This window comes from Littorina saxatilis, linkage group LG9, assembly GCF_037325665.1.
Source record: "Littorina saxatilis isolate snail1 linkage group LG9, US_GU_Lsax_2.0, whole genome shotgun sequence".
Classification (NCBI taxonomy): Eukaryota; Metazoa; Mollusca; class Gastropoda; order Littorinimorpha; family Littorinidae; genus Littorina; species Littorina saxatilis.
Window position 1 is genome coordinate 45,265,577 of NC_090253.1, and position 23,351 is coordinate 45,288,927.

General features: G+C 43.7%; 2 protein-coding genes and 1 long non-coding RNA gene across 3 annotated transcripts in view; 1 reads left to right on the plus strand and 2 right to left on the minus strand.

The window, feature by feature from the left end:
• The window catches only part of LOC138976225 (uncharacterized), a 525,645-nt gene that overhangs the window by 325,988 nt on the left and 176,306 nt on the right, over positions 1–23,351 (plus strand). The window lies entirely within an intron of this gene.
• Positions 4,115–9,184, minus strand: LOC138976206 (uncharacterized). Its single transcript, XM_070349045.1, has 2 exons — positions 5,097–9,184; positions 4,115–4,663 (listed from the first exon to the last, which is right to left on the minus strand). Exon 1 carries the CDS (start codon positions 9,083–9,085, stop codon positions 5,495–5,497), a length of 3,591 nt encoding a protein of 1,196 aa, XP_070205146.1. The 5' UTR covers positions 9,086–9,184; the 3' UTR covers positions 4,115–4,663; positions 5,097–5,494.
• LOC138976923 (capping protein inhibiting regulator of actin dynamics-like) lies at positions 9,147–11,919 on the minus strand. Its single transcript, XM_070349816.1, has 3 exons — positions 11,562–11,919; positions 9,214–11,128; positions 9,147–9,178 (listed from the first exon to the last, which is right to left on the minus strand). Exons 2-3 carry the CDS (start codon positions 10,157–10,159, stop codon positions 9,147–9,149), a joined length of 978 nt encoding a protein of 325 aa, XP_070205917.1. The 5' UTR covers positions 10,160–11,128; positions 11,562–11,919.

Genomic DNA, 23,351 nt, shown 5'->3' on the forward strand with positions numbered 1-23,351 from the left:
TAATGCTCAAAGCTTTTTGTTTTGTTTTGTTTTGAAAGGTTAAGAGTGAGAGCAATGTTTGAACACTAGCAGAACCCGCTTCTCCAAAAAACCTCTGCTCTCGCGCAGTGCATTTGCCGTGTGACAGGCGATCGGCGATTGTCTCGTAATAAACACATCCTACGATTGAATCGCTGCCGTGTGACCGTAGCTTAAGACATAGGTATAGTGTTGCGTAGCCTTATCATGACGGAACCGGCAAACTTGAACAAACACCTCACATGTAGGGTAAGACAGAGGGCGTATCGTGTAGCCCTATGAATACAGAAGTACGTAATCGTCTCTGGCGCAAAAACGACTCCACTGCCTCCCACTCCCCCCGGGTGTTGAGCGAGGCCAGGTAACCGCCAAGTCGCTTGCACACACGGTTCGAATCCCTCCATGACCGCAAGCTTTCTTCGGCGTGAACGTAGATGTAGCACCTAGAACAACATAGTTGGTGGTCATGGGTAGTTGGATGGGTGTGTGTGTGTGTATGTGTGTGTGTGTGTGTGTGTGTGTGTGTGTGTGTGTGTGTGTGTGTGTGTGTGTGTGTGTGTTTGTGTGACTGTGTTACTGTTTGTCTGTGTGTCTGTGTGTCTGTCTGTCTGTGTGTGAGAGAACTCAGAACTCATAAATAATATTGTATAGGCCAATTCATCCGTTACAAATGATATAGGCTTATAATGATACCCCCTCTCTTTCTCTCTCTCGCTCTCTCTCTATCTCTCTCTCTTGCTCTCTCTCTCTATCTCTCTCTCTCTCTCTCTCTCTCTCTCTCTCTCTCTCTCTCTCTCTCTCTCTCTCTCTCTCTCTCTCTCTCTCTCTCTCTAATTCACACACACACACACACACACACACACACACCTAAAGTGTGGATGGTTACCTAAGAGGCGGCACTGGGTGTAGTGCCTTTCTAGTGCACTTGCACTACAACAGCACTGGGTGCAGTACTCGCTCCGGCATCGAAGAATTTTGCACTAAAAAATGCACAAAATTTGACCTATTTCGTCGCCTATAGAGGACGGAAAGAATGTCATTTTGAACATTGTTATGACATTCTTTCCGTCAAAAAAGTCAATTTAACGGTGTTAAATGAAGCGAGCATCCACACAATTAGGTTGCCATCCAGAGTTTAGGTTGCCATCCACGTGTGGATAGTTGCCTTATGGTGATTTAGGCAACCAAACCTGTGGAAACATGGGTACACACACACACACACACACACACCCACACACACACACGCACACACACACACACACACACACACCCATACACAAACACACACTCACACATACGCATACACACCTCATCTGTCTCTCTCTTTCTCCGGCCCACCCCCCTTTCAACAAACACAAACATAAACGCACATAGCCTATTTCCCCTCTCTCACACACACACACACACACACACACACACACACACACACCCACCCACACCCACACACACGCACAAACTCACACCCACCCACGCACACACACACACACACACACACACACACACAAACTCACACCCACCCACCCACACCCACACACACGCACAAACTCACACCCACCCACCCACACGCACACACACACACACACACACACACATCCACACACGCACACACACACACGCACACACACACACACACACACACACACACACACTCGAACGCACCTGTCGTCCAGTGTCAGATAACCTTGACCGCAGTGATCAGTGTAGAAACAGTCCGCCTCGTCCTCCCCTCCCTCACACTCCCTATCCACGTTACACCGGAAGTGATCAGCAAAGGCCGGCCATTCAGCCACCGAGCAGTTCCATAGGCCGCCATTGCCGCGAGATGGCTGACGGGATATCTGATACAGAAGAAAAGAATTCTGTATGGTGAGATGTTTCTGAGAAACAAAGGAAAGTAAGCGATTTAAATGCATAGGAGAAATAGCAAATATAACCGCTATTATGTTTTTCAGCGTAGCAATAGGGTCCGATATTTAGGCTCGAACAACAATCATACGACTTGTCTTCGACTCGTCGGCAGTATACTTGTTTCGTCTAAATATCGGACCCTATTGCTACGCTTAAAACACAATAGCTGTTAATATTCACTTAAACGATTTGCCTGGGATAATGTTATTTAAGGCAGCACACCCACACGCCACGTCAATCTTCTGGGTACACAATCGGGCGTAACAAATGTCTGGGTACTTATATGGGCGTAACGCGTTTCCAACTTGTTTCTTAAGCTCTATGTTCACTGTGAAGCCATGATTGGGAGGGTCCACAAATCAGCGGCGATTGTTTGTCTCACTGTTTCGAATGGGCATCACTCTTCCACAGCAAACGGAACTCAGACAGAGTTATTTCAGAAACTCTTCTACTCAAGCCTAGTGGCCGTACTTACACTCTATATTGTGTCTGGTGTGAATGTTGAGAGTTGGTGCTGTTTCTTTAAAGCCATTTAGAAAGCACGACAACTAATCCACTGCGGACTATGTCATTCTTCTTCTTCAGCGTTCCAGAAATGCTGGTGACGTGTGAGCTCGTTTGCCCATTTTGGTTCCCCACACTATACTCTGAGAGCATAGTCAGCTTCACTCCGCTTTCGTTGGGTAGGCATGCTGGGTATTTTCGTGTTTCCATAACCCACCGAACTTTGACATGGATTACAGGATCTTTTCCTTGGGCACTTAAGCCTCGGTCATACAGGCGACTCAGTCGTTGCGATTCAGTCTTGCGATTCAGTCTTTGGCCGATCGCACATCACATCGTAGGCCATTGACCCGTCACACGATGAACGATAGACGAACGACTGGCGAACGATAACTCCACGCGAGCGGGGCGGAAGTGACGTGTCATAGTGAACACGGCAAACGCGCTTTGCGAGAGCAGACGCTAAACGTTCGAACGTCGCTCTACCTTTCTGAAAAATTCCTTTCAGCATTACGCCTTTGCAAGAAATAAAGTTCCCAGACAGCTGCAATTAATGTTTTCCGACCGCTGTACACGCCTAAAACGTCTCCTTTATATCTGAGTAAAAAACTGTTCTTCCAAAAAGTTTTGAATCGACGAAGAGACGCTGTACGCCACTGTCCGCCATTATTTTACATCACGGCGTCAAGGCCGCAGCAACGCGTTCTGATTGGCTCTGTTGGCTCTTCCCCTGCGATTGACCGACGACTGGATCGCAGGAATAGAACATGTTCTAAACCTCAAAGCTACCAGGGAATCGCATGAGACTGAGTCGCAGACTTGTCGTACCTGTTTTCTACGACTGAGTCGGCTGTGTGACAGGGTAAATCGCGCGACTCAGTCGCATGTGTGACAGCCCTCTAAGTCTTCTCTAAGTCTTGTGCTTGCGTGTACACACGAAGGGGGGTTAAGTCACTAGCAGGTCTGCACTGGGAGATCGGGAAAATCTCCACTCTTAACCCACCAGGGGGCAGCGACCGGGATTCGAACTCACGACCTCCCGATTATGAGGCCGACGTCTTACCACCGCGCCACTTCGCCCGTCTTCTATTTCATTCAAAGATATATTCAACCAATTCATCGACGCGTTTAAATCATTGATATTTATCCTCATACAGTTAAAAGAAATGAAAGAAACAAACAAACAAAAAAGAAGAAATAAGTAAGCTTAGCAGAAAAGAAAGACCTCAGCTTATCTAATTGCAAAGAATTATATCATTCTATGTCTTCTTCTGACTCAAATCCTCAGTTGAAAATAAATTATTTTCCTTCCAGCAGAAAGCTACAATCACAAGAGTTTGGGCCGCTACCAAGTTGTGTGTGTATTTACGTGTTATCAGTGAGTTTGATCTGCACTTCTGGCAGAATGACTGAGGTCCTTTACGTGTCACGGTGTCAACACCGGGGTAGGGCATGGATACGTCTCTAAGACATCATATACAATCAATCCGTATCGACCCTGCCTGGAGTCAAACTTGATACGACGATCAAACATGACTGCTCCACCCTGCCTGGAGTCAAACTTGATACGACGATCAAACATGACTGCTCTACCCTGCCTGGAGTCAAACTTGATACGACGATCACACATGACTGCTCTACCCTGCCTGGAGTCAAACTTGATATATGCACATATGCGCACACACATATGCGCAGTCTGTCATCCACAAACTCACAGAATTTTCTCTCTCTCTCAAACTGTAAAAAGGTACAAATCACAATAAATGAAGTTTATACATTTCTTGAACAAAACAAAGCACTCAAAACTCACATTTACACATCAAATAACCCCAATCCCTTGCCAAAGATAATTAACGTTTACACTCTAATTACTCTCATTCACTCACATCAAATCTCTACCTCGCAAACACACCCTCTTGCTATCACTCCATCATACACTGAAATTACACTTCCTGCATGAGTTATTTTTAGGGGACGGATTTAGCGGAAGAGTTACCGTCCAGCAGGTCTGACAGTGACTTGAAGTGAAGCGAGATCCTGGGTTTAGATGCCCCGAAGACGAATGACGTCACGAGCGCAGAATGAGTTCCTGGCGAAGTGAGTCCATAGCAGCCCTCAGCTGTAGAACGAGTTCCATGCGAAGCGAGTCCATAGCAGCCCTCAACAGTAGAATGGCTTAGCTTGACTGGGCTGGCGGATCATCTCCATCACTCCTCGGCAAGAAAACCGCAACCTGAAATGGTTAGCATTGCTCTTAGTCCATGGTTAACTCACATCGCTTATCCGTTCCCATATATCAAACCCAATGCAGGAAAGAATGGACAAAGCCTCTATGACTCTAGCTCTCACACACTCGCACAAATACTTCATATGTTATGAACGTTCTACCAATTCATTACATGTTTAATAATTGGCAGAAGTTATGCAAACATGTAACACGAAAATAGCTTTCCGTCTTTTTACATACACAAGTTATCATAATGCACAGACCATATTCAAAAATTGATAACTAACATAACTAACAATACTAAGAAACTAACCTTCTTTAAACGAAATACCTGACCGACTAGCCTGAACATATAAGAAACGCACAGACACGAAACAACAAACATGTAACACGCAAACAGCCTAAACTACACCGAAAACAATAGAAAAGAATTACGCACCACATCCTGGTTGCATGAAAGCATACGCGAAATTCCCCTGTCAAATGAAGACAGCTCCCTTTTGCTCTATGGAAGCAAAAGTAACGTTCAAATGAAGAACGGATTCCAGTCTGGAACGCAGACTTCTAGCCCTGTAAACGGCTACGGCAAGAATGAATAAAACTGACACACAACTGAATTTACTGCTCACTACAGCACACCTGAGATACACCCGTTACACTAGAATTTAGAGAAAACCGTGCCGCACGAAAACTACGAGTGCTAGCTGTTTCACCTGGCAGGTAAACGACAGCACAAAGAACAGGCGCTTGCAATGATTGCATATAATACGAAATAATTACAGCTGCTTGTGACACACCCCCCTTGTTAGACTGAACTAACCGTTAAGTTACAAAACTTCACACAACGCGGCTGTAATAATCAGCTCCCACGTTTTCACGTCCTCGGATTGCACGAATCCGGAAGGAGAATGGCTGAAGCAACAATGCCCATCGCATCAGACGACCGTTTGAGGTTTTTGCTCTCTGCAAGTGTTGCAAAGACTGATGATCAGTCTGAAGTTCAAACTCTTGGCCATACAGGTACACCTCAAACTTTTTGACAGCCCACACCACGGCCAAACACTCCTTTTCAACAGTGGCGTAGTTTTTCTCTGCAGAGTTCAGCTTGCGGCTTGCAAATGACACAGGTTTCAACTCCCCATCCCTCTCTTGCAGCAGAACAGCTCCGAGACCAACGTCAGAGGCATCGGTCTGCAGTACAAATGGCTGGGACAAGTCAGGCAAGCAGATAACAGGTGGTTTGCTGAGAATCTCCCTGAGAGTGTTGAAAGATTCCTCGCAAACCTCGGTCCACTGAACCTTGTTTGAGCAGTTCTTCCGTGTCAAGTTGGTAAGGGCCAGAGCAATGGCAGCAAAGTTGGCTACATAGCGTCGATAGAAACCAACCAGGCCAAGAAAAGCGCGGACTTCTTTCTTGGTTTCAGGACGTCTTGAAGCTTGAATCTTCTCGAGCTTGGCTGCCTCTGGCCACATCAGGCCATGGCCAACTCGATGACCCAGGTAGTCCAGTTCAGGGAATCCTACGAAGCATTTCGTAGGTCGAGCCGTGAGACCTTCTTCTTCCAGACGACGAAAAACGGCCTCCAGGGCCTCAAGATGAGTCCCCCAGTCTTCAGTGCCGATGAGGATGTCGTCCATGAAGTTGTGGACATCACTTCTTCGCAGAGGGTTGAGAAGCTTCCTCATCATGCGGCTGAAAACTGCGACAGCATTCTGAAGACCAAACGGCATCATGGTCCATTGGAATTGTCCCTGAGGAACGATGAACGCAAGCTTCGGTCTGTCTTCAGCAAGGACTGGTATCTGCCAATACCCCTTCGACAAATCTATCTTGGTGAAGTACTTGGCACGCCCAAGACAGCTGAAGAGTTGATCGATGTCAGGGAGTGGTTCTCCATCAAACTCAGTGACCCTGTTTAGCTGACGATAATCGATACAGAACCGAATCGTCCCGTCCCTTTTCTTCACGAGGACCACTGGAGCATTGTAAGGTGAGGACGCAGGTTCTATGACACCCATTTTCAGCATGGCCTCCACTTCCTTCTTCACAGTTTCAGTTTGGGAGTATGGCACAGGTCGAGGACGGACAAAAACAGGCTTTGAAGTCAGTAGGCTGACAGAAAATTCCTCAAGCTTGGTAGAACCAGGCAAATCCGTGAGCGCTTTGACGAAACGACCCTTGAAACGATTCACATCGTCACGCTGACTGTCAGTCAAAGCCGGGTTGCACTGAACATCACTCAGACCTTCTTTGGACTGAAGTGCAGGTAGAGGGATGTCTCGTGGGTACGTCACGTCTTCCTCTGAGGTGGCTCCTGATTCATCGATCACCACGGCACATGTAGTGACGACATCTTGATCCGCTCTTGATGGGGTAGGTCTGGACCCCCTCTCAACATATTCCTTGATCAGATTGGCGTGGTACAACTTTTCTTTGGTGCCTACACGCAGACGATAGTCGCATTCTCCAACTTTTCCTACAACCTCGTAGGGTCCTTCCCAAGCCATTTCTAACTTGTTCTTCTTCAGGGGTAGGAGAAGCAGAACTCTACTTCCAATCTTGAAGTTTCGTTTCACTGCACGACGATCGAAAGCTCTGGCGTAGCGCCGGGAGGAGTTGTCCAGGTTCTGCTGTGCGATTTTCAAAGTGTCTTCCAAACGCTGACGCAGATCCACGACATACTCAGCAGTAGTCCTAACTTCTGCAGGGGTGTCTTTGGTCCATATCTCCTTGAGAAGGGAAAGAGGTCCTCTCACAGTTCTCCCGTACAAAAGTTCAAAAGGGGAAAACCCTAAACTTTCCTGTGGTACCTCTCGGTAGGCGAAAAGGAGGGCAGGAACAAAACGATCCCAATCTTTGGGTTTCTCCATGCAGAGCTTCTTCAGCATTGTCTTCAGTGTCCCATTGAATCTTTCTACAAGACCATTACATTGAGCATGATATGGTGTCGTGGTGAGTCCTTTCAGGGCAAGAAACTGATTCACTTGCTTCATGAGATTGCTGACAAACTGAGAACCCCTGTCGGTCAGTACTTCTTTGGGAACTCCAACCCGAGTATACATCTGCCAGAGTGCTTCAGCCACACGCTCTGCTTCGATGCTGGGTAAAGGGGTCGCTTCTGGGTACCGGGTGGCATAGTCTACAGCAACCAGAATGTAGCGGTTCTTTCTTTCGGAGATGGTCAAAGGCCCCACAATGTCAACAGCGATTCTCCGGAAAGGTTCATCCAGCAGAGGCATCTTTCCAAGTGGTGCTTTTGGAATTTTCCCCTTGGGTAGAGCTCGCTGGCAAGCATCGCAGGATTGTACATATCGACGGATGTCACCGCCCATTCCCGGCCAGTAGAAAGAGTTCCACACTCGATCTCGAGTCCTCCTCGAACCAAGATGGCCAGCCATTGGTACATCATGCGACAGCTTAAGGATTCCAGGTCTCAAGGCTTCTGGTACAACTATCTGATGGTACACATCTTCACCTGATGAGAACTCCCTTTGCAGAACTCCTTTCTTCCAGGAAAACTTCACTTGGCCATGTTTCCCGGAGGGAGCAGGATTACTAACCGCCGCTAGCTTTCGAATGCGTACCAATGTAGAGTCGTTCTCTTGTAGCTGAATGAGTTCATCTCGGGTGACACCTCCCAGTCCGGAGTCCTTCATTTTAAGAGTTTTGGGTCCTTGTTGTTCTCGAGCATGCTGTGCTCTGGTGACAACACATGTCTTCACAGGATATGCCTTTCCCCTGTACACCGGAACTTCAAGAGTTTGTCCATCAGGCAACGGGATGGCATTTCCAATCAATACAGGATGAGCAAGATCCTCCACCACAATAGCAATTGCCTTTCCTGAAAAGAAAGGCGATTCAAAGTCAATCACAACAGTTGGGCACTCTCGTTCGACGTTGCCGGCTGCAAGTCGGATGGTTTGTCGTCCAACGCTGCGCTTGTTATCTCGCACAAGAGACGAATCCACCACTAGCCCGTCAGCTCCAGTGTCCCTCAGGGCAGATACTGAAGAACCATTGACGTTCACAGTACATCTAGGAGAGTAGGTCAGTTGGCTGCAAGGATCACAGAGAGCAGGCAGTTCAGTTCCTGAGGTGACCGTTCCCAGAGTGACAACGGTTTTCACCGAAGTTAGACGAGGACAGTTTCTTCTAGAGTGACCTTCCTGACCGCAGTTGAAACATTTTCCCTTGAATCCAGATGGCTTAGAGCCAGCAAGCTTTGCTGGAGTTGCATCCTTCTTCGGGCTACTTGGTCCTTTCTGGTGACCCAATGCTTTACCAAAGACAGTAACTGGATTTTTCCTGGCCCGTTTCGACGATGCAAATCTCTCAGCTAGTTCAGCAGCTTCAGAAAGAGTACTGGGGTCATTCTGTCTGATGAAGTCGGCAAGTTCTCCAGATACTCTGTCGAGAAGGTGCTCCATCAGTATGAGATCTCGAACTCCTTCGTATGTCTCCTCCTTCTTGGCTGCCTTTCTCCATCGCTCAAACCAAATCCGGAGCCGAGTAGCATGCTGCTGAAATGTTTCTTCATCCTTTTTCACTGCCTGACGAAACTTGGAGCGGTAAGAGTCAGCAGTCCAACGAAAAGCCCCACGTAGCGTCTCCACCACTTTGTCGTACTTTAGCGCGTCCTCATCAGGCAATTCTAGGTAAACCTCTGAGGAAAAACCTTTAAGAAGTGTCCCCAGCCTAGCTCCCCAGTCTCGTTCCCTGTTCCACCCACTCAGGGATGCCGCTCTCTCAAATCGCCCTAAAAAAGTATCCAAATCTTCTTTGGTGGTATCAAAAGGATCGATCTTTAGACGGACAGGTTCTATTGGACGGATATGGGGAACATGAGCAGTTTCTTCACGCTGGGCCCTTGCTATCTGTGTCCGAATCCTCTCCTCCTCCAACTCAGCCAAACGTTGACGTCGGGTATATTCTTCCTCATCTCTCTCCTGTCTTCTTCTTGTCTCTTCTTGTCTCAGTCGAGCCTCTTCCTCTTCTCTCTCCTGTTTTCTTCTTGTCTCTTCTTGTCTCAGTCGAGCCTCTTCCTCTTCTCTCTCCTGTTTCCTTCTTGCCTCTTCCTCTTCTCTCTCCTGTTTCCTTCTTGCCTCTTCTTCTTCTCTTTCCTGTCTTCTTCTTGCCTCTTCTTCTTCTCTCTCCTGCCTTCTTTCTTCTCTCTCCTGTTTCCTTCTTGCCTCTTCCAGTTGAGCTTTTAGCAGCTGAGCCTCCAATCCTACTCGTTGTTGTTGCTGCTGTTGATGGCGCAGACGGTCCAATTCTTCTTGCACAAATCTGGCAAGTGCACTACCGGAACGGACACCCAACGCTTTGCCCCTAGCGGCAATCTGCTCATGGTCGGCACTAAGACTAACCGAGTTTCCAGCTGATTCAGAAAATACTTCGCTATGAGTAGGCGGAGTAGATAACTCATGGCCGGAAAGAGACAAAGTCGGGTCAGGCGTAGAAAAACTAGACAGGGCCGCGTTTCGAGTTTTCCTTGCGGACATATTTATCTTTATCTTCAGTAAACAGTGAAATAAAAAGGAAAAAGTATTTATGGTACTTCTGAATGAAATGAGCTAGACACCAATAAATACCGAACAAGGAAAAACAAGCTTTGCAAATGAACGCTTTCTTTCGCAAAATGAATAGCAGTACTATGCGCGGAAAACACCGACTTCTGTCACTGTTACGACGGTAGTGACAAAAGTAATGAACTCTAGTGCTATCACACGAATGATATTCAATAAACAGGTATCACAAAGACATGACAAAACAAGACAAAACAATATCAGAAAAACAGAAAGCAAACAGAAAAATCTGAGGTGACGATGAAAAGTTAGGATAGACCCACTACTTCTAGCTAGCTATCCCAATCATAAATCCCGGACGAGCCCCCATTTGTCACACACACATATGCGCACACACATATGCGCAGTCTGTCATCCACAAACTCACAGAATTTTCTCTCTCTCTCAAACTGTAAAAAGGTACAAATCACAATAAATGAAGTTTATACATTTCTTGAACAAAACAAAGCACTCAAAACTCACATTTACACATCAAATAACCCCAATCCCTTGCCAAAGATAATTAACGTTTACACTCTAATTACTCTCATTCACTCACATCAAATCTCTACCTCGCAAACACACCCTCTTGCTATCACTCCATCATACACTGAAATTACACTTCCTGCATGAGTTATTTTTAGGGGACGGATTTAGCGGAAGAGTTACCGTCCAGCAGGTCTGACAGTGACTTGAAGTGAAGCGAGATCCTGGGTTTAGATGCCCCGAAGACGAATGACGTCACGAGCGCAGAATGAGTTCCTGGCGAAGTGAGTCCATAGCAGCCCTCAGCTGTAGAACGAGTTCCATGCGAAGCGAGTCCATAGCAGCCCTCAACAGTAGAATGGCTTAGCTTGACTGGGCTGGCGGATCATCTCCATCACTCATCGGCAAGAAAACCGCAACCTGAAATGGTTAGCATTGCTCTTAGTCCATGGTTAACTCACATCGCTTATCCGTTCCCATATATCAAACCCAATGCAGGAAAGAATGGACAAAGCCTCTATGACTCTAGCTCTCACACACTCGCACAAATACTTCATATGTTATGAACGTTCTACCAATTCATTACATGTTTAATAATTGGCAGAAGTTATGCAAACATGTAACACGAAAATAGCTTTCCGTCTTTTTACATACACAAGTTATCATAATGCACAGACCATATTCAAAAATTGATAACTAACATAACTAACAATACTAAGAAACTAACCTTCTTTAAACGAAATACCTGACCGACTAGCCTGAACATATAAGAAACGCACAGACACGAAACAACAAACATGTAACACGCAAACAGCCTAAACTACACCGAAAACAATAGAAAAGAATTACGCACCACATCCTGGTTGCATGAAAGCATACGCGAAATTCCCCTGTCAAATGAAGACAGCTCCCTTTTGCTCTATGGAAGCAAAAGTAACGTTCAAATGAAGAACGGATTCCAGTCTGGAACGCAGACTTCTAGCCCTGTAAACGGCTACGGCAAGAATGAATAAAACTGACACACAACTGAATTTACTGCTCACTACAGCACACCTGAGATACACCCGTTACACTAGAATTTAGAGAAAACCGTGCCGCACGAAAACTACGAGTGCTAGCTGTTTCACCTGGCAGGTAAACGACAGCACAAAGAACAGGCGCTTGCAATGATTGCATATAATACGAAATAATTACAGCTGCTTGTGACAACGATCACACATGACTGCTCTACCAACGTGTGTGTTTTTCTTCTATTTTTGAAAACCTTACCTTTAAATGAATTACCTGAAATACAAGAAACATTAACCTTGTGAAAGGAGAAGAGAAGTTTGAAGCTTTCGGCAATTGTGTCACTGAAAAATCTCGCACTCGGGTCACTGACAAATCTCACGTACACCACCCCAGCGTTGTGCACCTCAGGTGAAGGGAGCTTACTGCTGCACGCTTTCCAAACTAAGTTCTCTGTCGAGTTGCCTCCCTTGTACAGCTCCAAAAAGTCGTTCTGTGGATCATTACAGTTTGAATATGCCAAGCGTGTGCGCATGCGCACAAAGCTGACGAGGGTCACGTGGTACAAAGGGACTGAAATCTTCTTCCAGCTGTCCATGCCAGGAGGGTAGTGTTTCCCCGAGCTGTATCCCGGTGTTTGAATGAACCCTAGAATCACAGTCAATGCAAGTCAAAACGCATGCACATCAGGGGAGATAGGCATTGCATGTACGACAGTCGGGTAGAAATCGCTGGGTAAGATCAGTTACGATAAACACTTATTTAATCTCGTGTACAATATTCCAGTGGGAGAAAAATTTATTCTGCTGCACCAAAGTAGACACTCGCTTCAAAAAGACACCACCCCAACCCCCTCTCTCTAGAACCTTACGTCCACCAAACAAAGAAGGCGCGCCGTTGTTGTTTTTCTGGTTTTTTCTCTCTTTTCTTTCTCTTTTCTCTTTCTCATCTTTCTACTTTTTTTTTCTTTTCATTTTTTCCTCTTTTTTTTTTTTTTTTTTTTTTTCGTCCTTACACCTGTTCCTTGTTTCGTTGTGCTCTTACACCGCCCCGTCCCTGCACTCACTGCTCCAACCACCTCTGAATTTCATTCCGCTGCCAGACTTGTCGATTTTACAGACGCTCCAGGGGGGGGATGTCGGGTCGCTGCCGTAGGCTACCCTCGGAAGATGACACTGCACTCTCTCTCTTTTTCTTTTTCTTTGTTCTTCGCTTTTTGTTCTTCTTCTTTTTCTTTTTTTACATTTAGTCAAGTTTTGACTAAATATTTTAACATCGAGGGGGAATCGAAACGAGGGTCGTGGTGTATGTGCGTGTGTGCGTGCGTGTGTGCGTGCGTGCGTGTGTGTGTGTGTGTAGAGCGATTCAGACTAAACTACTGGACCGATCTTTATGAAATTTGACATGAGAGTTCCTGGGTATGAAATCCCCGAACGTTTTTTTCATTTTTTTGATAAATGTCTTTGATGACGTCATATCCGGCTTTTCGTGAAAGTTGAGGCGGCACTGTCACGCCCTCATTTAAAAAAAAAAATTATAAAACGATCCAAATTTACGTTTATCTTATTCTCCATCATTTGCTGATTCCAAAAACATATAAATATGTTATATTCGGATTAAAAACAAGCTCTGAAAATTAAATATATAAAAATTATTATCAAAATTAAATTGTCCAAATCAATTTAAAAACACTTTCATCTTATTCCTTGTCGGTTCCTGATTCCAAAAACATATAGATATGATATGTTTGGATTAAAAACACGCTCAGAAAGTTAAAACAAAGAGAGGTACAGAAAAGCGTGCTATCCTTCTTAGCGCAACTACTACCCCGCTCTTCTTGTCAATTTCACTGCCTTTGCCATGAGCGGTGGCCTGACGATGCTACGAGTAAAATGGCATTGCGTTCAGTTTCATTCTGTGAGTTCGACAGCTACTTGACTACATATTGTATTTTCGCCTTACGCGACTTTTTTCTTTTGTTTTCCTTCTTTGTTTCCCTCTCTTTCTCTTGCTTGTCCCGACGTTTGTTCCTTGTCCCATGAAGGGTCACAAAAGCCGAGACCATTTTTATATTTAGTCAAGTTTTGACTAAATATTTTAACATCGAGGGGGAATCGAAACGAGGGTCGCGGTGTATGTGCGTGTGTGCGTGCGTGTGTGCGTGCGTGCGTGTGTGTGTGTGTGTAGAGCGATTCAGACTAAACTACTGGACCGATCTTTATGAAATTTGACATGAGAGTTCCTGGGTATGAAATCCCCGAACGTTTTTTTCATTTTTTGGATAAATGTCTTTGATGACGTCATATCCGGCTTTTCGTGAAAGTTGAGGCGGCACTGTCACGCCCTCATTTTTCAACCAAATTGGTTCAAATTTTGGTCAAGTAATCTTCGACGAAGCCCGGACTGTGGTATTGCATTTCAGCGTGGTGGCTTAAAAATTAATTAATGACTTTGGTCATTAAAAATCGGAAAATTTAAAAAAAAATAAAAATGTATAAAACGATCCAAATTTACGTTTATCTTATTCTCCATCATTTGCTCATTCCAAAAACATATAAATATGTTATATTCGGATTAAAAACAAGCTCTGAAAATTAAATATATAAAAATTATTATCAAAATTAAATTGTCCAAATCAATTTAAAAACACTTTCATCTTATTCCTTGTCGGTTCCTGATTCCAAAAACATATAGATATGATATGTTTGGATTAAAAACACGCTCAGAAAGTTAAAACAAAGAGAGGGACAGAAAAGCGTGCTATCCTTCTTAGCGCAACTACTACCCCGATCTTCTTGTCAATTTCACTGCCTTTGCCATGAGCGGTGGACTGACGGTGCTACGAGTATACGGTCTTGCTGAAAAATGGCAGCTACTTGACTAAATATTGTATTTTCGCCTTACGCGACTTGTTGTTTTTTTACCAGACACCTGAGTAGACACAATCGCATTCGTGAAATGAATGACACTCGGCTGTGGGATCCCAGTCTTCCCATTGGAACCATAGCACTTCCACTCTGGGTAGGAGCCGGCCGAAGCTCGAAAAAACACTAGAAGGCGCGCCGTTACTGAGTCGCCAAAAGAACGGTACCTAACTTGAATGGCTCGAGTTTCCAAAACCCGTCTTAAAACATTCTAAATTCTATATCAGAAGGAATTGTATGATCTTAAATAACCATATCCATACTATGCACGTGTCTGTCAAGTCTGCTTCTAATTTGACGTAGTCGACTAAATGAAGCACCTTAGGAGCGATATTACATGAAGAAAACAAAGTTACTGGCTAACAAAAGGGAAATATTCGGATGAAACACACACACACACACACACACACACACACACACACACACACACACACACACACACACACACACACACACACATACATACACACACACACATATATATACATAAACACAAACACACACATTGCCATCCCACACACACACGCCCACACACACTTAGCCAATGCATCTGGGCAGCCCACGGAAAGTCTAAACACTCACACATGTTCGCACATTACAAGAAGAAAACAAAGTTACTGGCTAACAATAGGGAAATATTCGGATAACACACACACACACACACACACACAAACACACACACACACACACACACACAAACACAAACACAAACACAAACACACACTGACATTGCCCTCCCACACACACACACTAAGCCAATGCCTCTGGGCAGCCCACGGACAATCTAAACACTCACCCATGTTCGCTGAAATGTTTCCCATCTCCAAGGCGATGTCTAACACTCGGACGTAAAAGTATAGGTCATCCAGGTGCCTCGGTTCTTCTAAAACCATCACAATTTCCAACCTGTTATTTGAACTAATGAACATGTTGAACGATCTAATGCAATTGTTGCTGCCGCAGTTCGTAAATCGGGCGCCTGTGCCGCGTCACTAAAAACTCACCTGACGCTTTTGGTAGTCCGCCGCACACAAATATAGTTCGTCAGCTTTCATTGATTTTACTTGAAGACTTGCAAGGCTTGGAAGTGTGTTTTTAGGTCGATGACTTGATCATGTCTTAACTTTGTCGCATATACCATGTGGATGCAGAAAACATCTTTTTTGGGGTTACTTGTGATATATGTATTGATGCGCGCACTTCCGAATGCAAGCTAGCTTTTAGCACGTTTTGCTAGTTCAGTTCAACCGGTGCCGTCAAACAAGACAGACCGACCCTCGCTGCTTTCCTCAGATAACTAAAAGGGCCAACGAGATATGTGATCTTTGTAGAATGTTTTGCTACTTTCCTCATATAATTTTTAAGGCCAACGAAGTATGTAGTCTTGTAGAATATTTTTACTGCTCTCTCAATTGTGGTTGTAACGCCTGCAGGACACGCGAACTAAGTTGCATGATATTTTCGTAATATTTTTACGAGCTCGTTCATGGCATGGGCTTCACGTGATATATGTGCCAGGTCTTTTTGGCTGGACTCTATCTGACACATAACTCAGAGGCATAGTTCGTTTGGTCTGTTTTTAGTGCAAGTATGAGCAACGAAAATTACAGATAGCGATACCTTTTGAGAGAGGCAATGGAGATCATCCTCATGACTTTAAATTACCGTGACATATAGAAGGGATAGTTCCCTTATACTGACATCAGCGATTTGTACTCGGGCTTGATGTTGCATTTGTTGACGATACAGACTTGGAATTTGCATAATGTGTGCCATGTTCTGAGTTAGACTCTTTCTTAGCTTATTCTTTTAGCCATTTCATGCTCAGTCCTTCTTACTATTGTGTGTCAGTTTTTATGAGATGAACTTGAAACTCCCATGACATGTGTCATGTTTTTGAATTGGACCTTTTTCTGGATTTTATATCGGCTATTTCTTACTTGGTTTTATCATTGTGTTTCAGTTTTACGACACCACGGGTTATGTTCAAAAGGAAGAATAAAGCGATTTACATAACCTTGCGTGCCAGTGTTAACGTTGGAAGGAAGGCAGTGACAGCAATCCTCGACAGGGCCGGACTACCGGGGGGGTTATGGGGGTTGCGCAACCCCCCCCCCTCCCCCTAGCCTAAACATGTACCTCACTTATTTAAAACATTTTTTATTATTGTTTATTGTATGCCGTTTCATGCAAGGAGCGACCATTTTCCTATCTCAGAATATGACCTACCCATCAGCTTCGAAGCCCCCTGAGGGGGAACATCCCCGGCCTGGACCACCACTGGCAACCCCCCTCCTCCTCTTCGCCTAGTCCGGCCCTGCTCGATCTTTAAATAGCGCGCGCGTATAGAATCTCTCACCCAAAAAAAAGTTCTTCTCCGAACACCCTAACGGCGACGATCCCATTCTATTGGTCACCAATAGTGGGGCTCCTATGTTGCAAAATCATTCAAATCATGCAACAAACACCAAATTTAGCAAATATGAAGAGTTTTATGTGCTTAACAAAACCTGATACAGAGCCATCGCAAAAAATAAAAAAATGGGTAGTTTTTAAACAATTTTTCAAAATGGCCGCCCGTGTAAACGGTTGGGTATGTTAGGCATATTTCACTTCGTGTGATTAACAGCAAATTTGGTGTAAATGGACATTTGCTTTTGCTTAACAAAACCTGATACAGAGCCACCGTGAAAAAATTAAGAAATCAGTAGTTTTTTAACAATTTTCAAAATGGCCGCCAATAAAAGGGTATTTAGGCATTTGTGATGCTACAAGACATTCTCTTGCAATAGAAACAAACACAAAAACATTTTTAAACAAAACAATACATGTATTGTTGGTGCAGAGAATGATTGGACGGTGTGGGTGGCAGGGTTGAAGAATTTGTGGATTACCTAAACTGTGCAAACATAAATATATTGCACCAATTTTCATACCAAAACGAAAACATTCATTCCTGTGCTGTTGTATTCAATGTATGCTATTGAGGGCACTCAACTTGGCTAACTGGAACACTTTTAAGATAAAAGGTGGCCTTTACATGGGTTATTTGACCGCCGCCCAAATAAGGGTATCCCCAAAATAAAACTGATAAATATGTAATGTATCAACTCAAAAGTCGACTAAAATTCATAATCGCTGTATTTCGAAAACGTTGTTTGTTCTCATGTGTTTACACAACTAGCACATTCCGGCAAGTGTCTATACTCCAAAGAAACTTTGGCAGTACTTGAAACAACCATCTGTCATATGTACATGCGAAGTCAAAATTATGTGGGATGTAAGTCAACAAACCTGTGGCAGTTTTTAAAATATTATTTCGTGAAGATTTGAAAGTGTACTCAAACGGTTGAACTACGCCTCGTGTGTAGACACACATTCCTGAAAGTTTCAACGCAACCCACTTGGTCATTGCTAAAATACATGGATTTTAGTTGACTTGGGTATCCCTCAAATTTGACACATAAACATCTCATCCGTGAGATCGACACATACATCAGTAGGTACAATGGCACAACACTAGAAATATGCAAGATGGCGAAATAAAACAACCTGTTCAGGATGGATAATCAAGTTGACTTTCTCTTCGTATACAACAGTGACCCAGTTGTGCCTCAGGAATTGTCGTCGGCTTTTTAAAAGGTACCCGAAGTTTTTGTCACATCTCTTTGTCACGTCAAGGGTATCCTTATTTTGACGGCGTAAATGATGATGTAAAAATAAAATGTGCCGGATAGCGAAGATGCGAGCCTTTAATGGCATAGACAGTTTGAATAAAATGACACAGGAATAAATGTTTGAGTTGGGGTATGAAAATGGGTGCAATAATATTTTTGCACAGTTTAGATGCTGACAGTTTTCACAGGCATGCAAGCACATTTGCAGAGAGCTGTGCTCTGCAGTCCTTCTTAGCAGCATTTGCAGCGTTTTGTTGTGCAGCTCTTCTTGCAGGCACACCTCATGAGTTCTCGGCACACGCTGGATACCTCTTGAAAGCTCGTCCAGAATGACTCCCACTTTCCAGCCTTGAACTGCCAGCCCACAGAGTTTGGAAGTTTAACAGGTAGATGGCTCTTCTCAATCTCATGTCCTGCAGCAGCACCTCACTTGTAAGGGGATTATGGTCAATTTGGCAGCTCTTTTTACTGAAGAGGTACCGTCTAGCACTGTTTACACCCAGTACGTTGCTGGTTTTGTCCTACAAATGTACACCAAAAAGCTCTTGTGCTGCCCTGTCAGTGGTACTCAGCTTACAAAGAGGAGCAGACAACCTTTAAATTTTATCTGTGAACCTGTTTTTATATAAATTTGCTTTTCTACGTTCTTCCAAAAAATTGATATTCTTGGGCATTTAAAGAAAAAATGTTCAATGAAATCAATATCTTCACACAGACTACAGCGATTATTTTCACGTTTTTTCATTTTGTGTAGTAAGATATTAGTGGGGTAGATATTATGCAATATCTTCCAGTGAAGTAGCCTTAATCGCTCTTCCTTGGTGCAATTGTTTGCTATCATCCAAGAAACTGACGTATTATTTGGTTTTCAACCGAACAAGCAACAGGACCAAACTATAAGAATTATTAACTTTATTCTGCTTGTTGCAAAAATGTCAATAAGTATATACAAATATGGAGAAGGCGTTGACCCAAATTGTATATTTGAAAGAGAGCTCTTCATTCGGCTTTTTGACTGAGAAACCCAGTATTATCATGCTATTGTAAATGACTTGTTGAAAATGTCAATGTATTAACTAAGGTGAACCAATGATGAAAACAATTATGACGAACAGAAAAAAAAAGAAAAAAAAGGAGCAGACAACCTGAAGAAAGTTTGAGTGACGTCTTCAAATGCTTGCCATACTTCCCAAGCCTTCTGATTCCCCAATACCATTGAAGAACGACATAGTGTCACAGCCTGTAAGGCTATGCAAAATGGGCAAACAGGGTGACTTCTCTTGGCCAATGGCTTTGGCAATGTGGCGATACACTTCACGAGCAGAAACAAACGCAACACAGCTGGAATGAGAAGCAGACTGTCTGGCCTCCTCTACATCCATGGTGCAGGAAATCAGCCTGGGATACCCTTCACACAAAAGATGAAAAGTGACATTTTTATTTGAATGTGTTTGAATAACGTTTACTATCTCAGAGAGTCGGTCAAAGCCGGGTTAGCAAGTCTTCACACAACAGACCAAAATGAAAGAAAACTTTTTTTCATGAATTCGTATAATTCTTACTGTTTCAGGTTAAAAAACAAACAAACACAGTTTCCAGTGACCAAACTGATTCTGGAATCTTTCTGACCGCTACATTTATTCGCTTCAAACACTGGCAGTCGCTAACAGAATGTTGACCATAGTGAGGGTACGTTAAACCCATCAAATTCACAGAGGTCCCTTACAAATGATGTGCAAACATGTTCCAATTAATACAAATAAAAAAAATCTTACTGTTAAGCTAGACAGGATGTATTGGGTAACAAACCTTGATACAGTAGTACTAGTGAAATCAGCTCCCTTCTGTGGCACCGGAATAATTGCAGAACGCTTGTTCCCAGGAACCGGCATGTGGTGTAACTCTTGTATATATATCCTGTAAAAATAAAATTCACACCAATGCACGGTCAACTTAAAATAAGCAAAAGGATGAGAAACGAGCAACAAACCAAAATTGTAAAACTCAAAGAGCGGTACCTCTTCATTTTTCAAAACCACTTATCTCATTTGATTAGCATACACTGTATGATTTTGTCTGTTACCTACCGTCTTTGAAAGTTTGATCACAACACTGTACAGACATGGGGAGTGGAGTGTTTTTATCTCCAGCTGGTCATCCTACTATCTGGCCTACCCTCACTCAGTTTTTGACTCTACCCCTCCCCACCTCAGCCGTTTAGAGACTTATGGAAGTCCTTAACGTAGGCAGGACTAATCATTTATCATACCATGAACAATCTCTTTCTCCTCGCCTTTTATTCAAAGTTCGTTTAATCTGTTTAAAATCACCAGCGTGGCGATCATGATTTCCTTACTTGTAATCAACAGATAGATCTAGATCTATCAGCATCACAATCCAGCTAATGAGCTATTGCAAGATTAAACAAAGTCTCTGCATTTCAGCGCTTCACCCGATGAATAACAGACCCCAGGGGAGAATTACTTGAACAGTAAAATGATGTGACATTGGTGAATGGATGCGTATTCTTGAAAACTTACCTTCAGAAACGTTTTCGCTCAAATCAAAACACGCAATGTTGTGGAGGCCGCCATGTTGAATGTTCATGCTGCGGATATATAAAATTCTAAAAACGATCAAATTAAATACCAGAACACAAAAATACCCATAAGAGTATTTATGTCATGCATGTGTTATCAGCAGACAACTTCTGGTGCATGGTAAACCATTGAATGTTACATTTGTTGAGTGGGGAATATTTACTGCTGAGCGCTTTTGGTACGAATTTCGTCTGCTGTAAATGCAGCCTTTTATTCCCTATCAAAAACAAAAAAAAACCGATTTCTGAAGTGGCTCTGTATCTGAAATCCCTTAAATAATTATAAGGAACAATATCACAAAGTATGATGTTTGTTGCAAGATGTGAATGATTGATGAGTGCGTCTGCAACATACGAGCCCCACTACAAAGACAACCTTTTGTTGCCAGCGGCTTGCAGAAACAGCGTGCATGACAAGGACGTGTTGACGGTTTGAATCTCCCACTCTGAAGTGTAGGTTAGTAGCGCTGACGAAAGGGAGAGCGTTAGTTGTCCCCGTGTTGCACCACACTTTGAAGTAATCCCACACTTTGAAGTAAATTACTTCAAAGTGTGGGGATGTGCCCCACACTTTGAAGTAAACCCATTTTTTACTTCAAAGTGTGGGGGGATCTTCCCACACTTTGAAGTAAACTCAGTTTTTACTTCAAAGTGTGGGGGGATCTTCCCACACTTTGAAGTAACTTACTTCAAAGCGTGGGACTTTTGCATCGCCTGTTTGAGCCTGATGATTTTGTCAAAAAAAATGGCAAAGTCTTTTGGATGAGTGAACAGAAAAAGTGAGCGAGCCAAGAAACATAATGATGTTTATCAGGCTTTAAGCAATGTCCCATTGTTGAGTGTGACGAAAACTCGTGATGACGATTTTAAAACATGTTGGGTCACGCATGGTCCAATCTTACATGGTCCAATCTTACATGGTCCAACCTTACATGGTCCGACCTTACATGGTCCAATCTTACATGGTCCAATCTTACATGGTCCAACCTTACATGGTCCGATCTTACATGGTCCAACCCTACATGGTCCAATCTTACATGGTCCAATCTTACATAGTCCAACCTTACATGGTCCAACCTTACATGATCCAATCTTACATGGTCCAATCTTACATGGTCCAATAATATATATGGACCATGTAAGATTGGACCATGTAAGGTTGGACCATGTAAGGTTGGACCATGTAAGGTTGGACCATGTAAGGTTGCACCATGTAAGGTTGGACCATGTAAGGTTGGACCATGTAAGGTTGGACCATGTAAGATTGGACCATGCGTGACCCAACATGTTTTAAAATCGTCACCACGAGTTTTCGTCACACTCAACAATGGGACATTGCTTAAAGCCTGATAACAAACATCACTATGTTTCTTGGCTCGCTCACTTTTTCTGTTCACTCATCCAAAAGACTTTGCCATTTTTTTTGACAAAATCATCAGGCTCAAACAGGCGATGCAAAAGTCCCACGCTTTGAAGTAAGTTACTTCAAAGTGTGGGAAGATCCCCCCACAATTTGAAGTAAAAACTGAGTTTACTTCAAAGTGTGGGAAGATCCCCCCACACTTTGAAGTAAAAAATGGGTTTACTTCAAAGTGTGGGGCACATCCCCACACTTTGAAGTAATTTACTTCAAAGTGTGGGATTACTTCAAAGTGTGGTGCAACATCCCCGTTTTTGCAGACAGCCAGAGATGTGTCGAGAAACTATGGACTGGGGTTTGCTCTGTGTAGTGGTTATCATTGTTGTGGTTGTTGTTTTGCCTGTTATCAAATTCCAATAGACGTTTTCCAGAAATAACTCTTGTCAGGGTTATCAGCTGACAGGAGGAGTAGGTACCCCTCAAAACTGCAGACATGTCACAACATCCGGAACACTATCCACTGCTCCGACGGTAGCTGTACGCACATCCAACTCCGATGTGAACGCCATTTAGCGCGCGCAAAATATAATGCCCTTTTCTTTCAAAAACAGCGTTTACAAGTGCGTCGAAGTTCAGAATGTGTTATGGAAAGGGTCGCTGGCACGTATCATAACGTGTTTTAATCGAGGTCACGTGGGTTTGGAAAACACACGTGCTTAGCGAACACTTCCAGTGATCAGCAAGCCATCCAAGGCCATTCGTGACTCCTATGATTATATTTTCGAAGTATCATACTATTGCACGCCGCATAGCAATCACATCGGAGTTGGTTCATCGTGTCGATCGCTGGATACAGCCCGTCGGAGGCGTGGAGAGTGTTCCGGATGTTGTGAAATCTGTCTGCAGTTTCTGGGGCTCCTAATCTCCTAATGGCACGTTTCATGATATTGAGGATTGCAGTTTCCCCCTCACACACAATATTCCAAAATAATAAATAGTCAAACAGGGGCCAAAAAACAGTTTGCACCAAGAGTTCAACTTTTTATCTATCCAAAACAGTAAAAAAAATTATATG

Excerpts from the sequence above, each read along its gene's own strand:
- LOC138976206 (XM_070349045.1), bottom strand. The coding sequence starts at position 9,085 with ATGGAGCACCTTCTCGACAGAGTATCTGGAGAACTTGCCGACTTCATC.
- LOC138976923 (XM_070349816.1), bottom strand. The coding sequence starts at position 10,159 with ATGTCCGCAAGGAAAACTCGAAACGCGGCCCTGTCTAGTTTTTCTACG. Across the intron at positions 9,179-9,213 it reads CTCTTACCGCTCCAAGTTTC|CAGCATGCTACTCGGCTCCG; the intron begins GTCAGGCAGTGA and ends GAAACATTTCAG.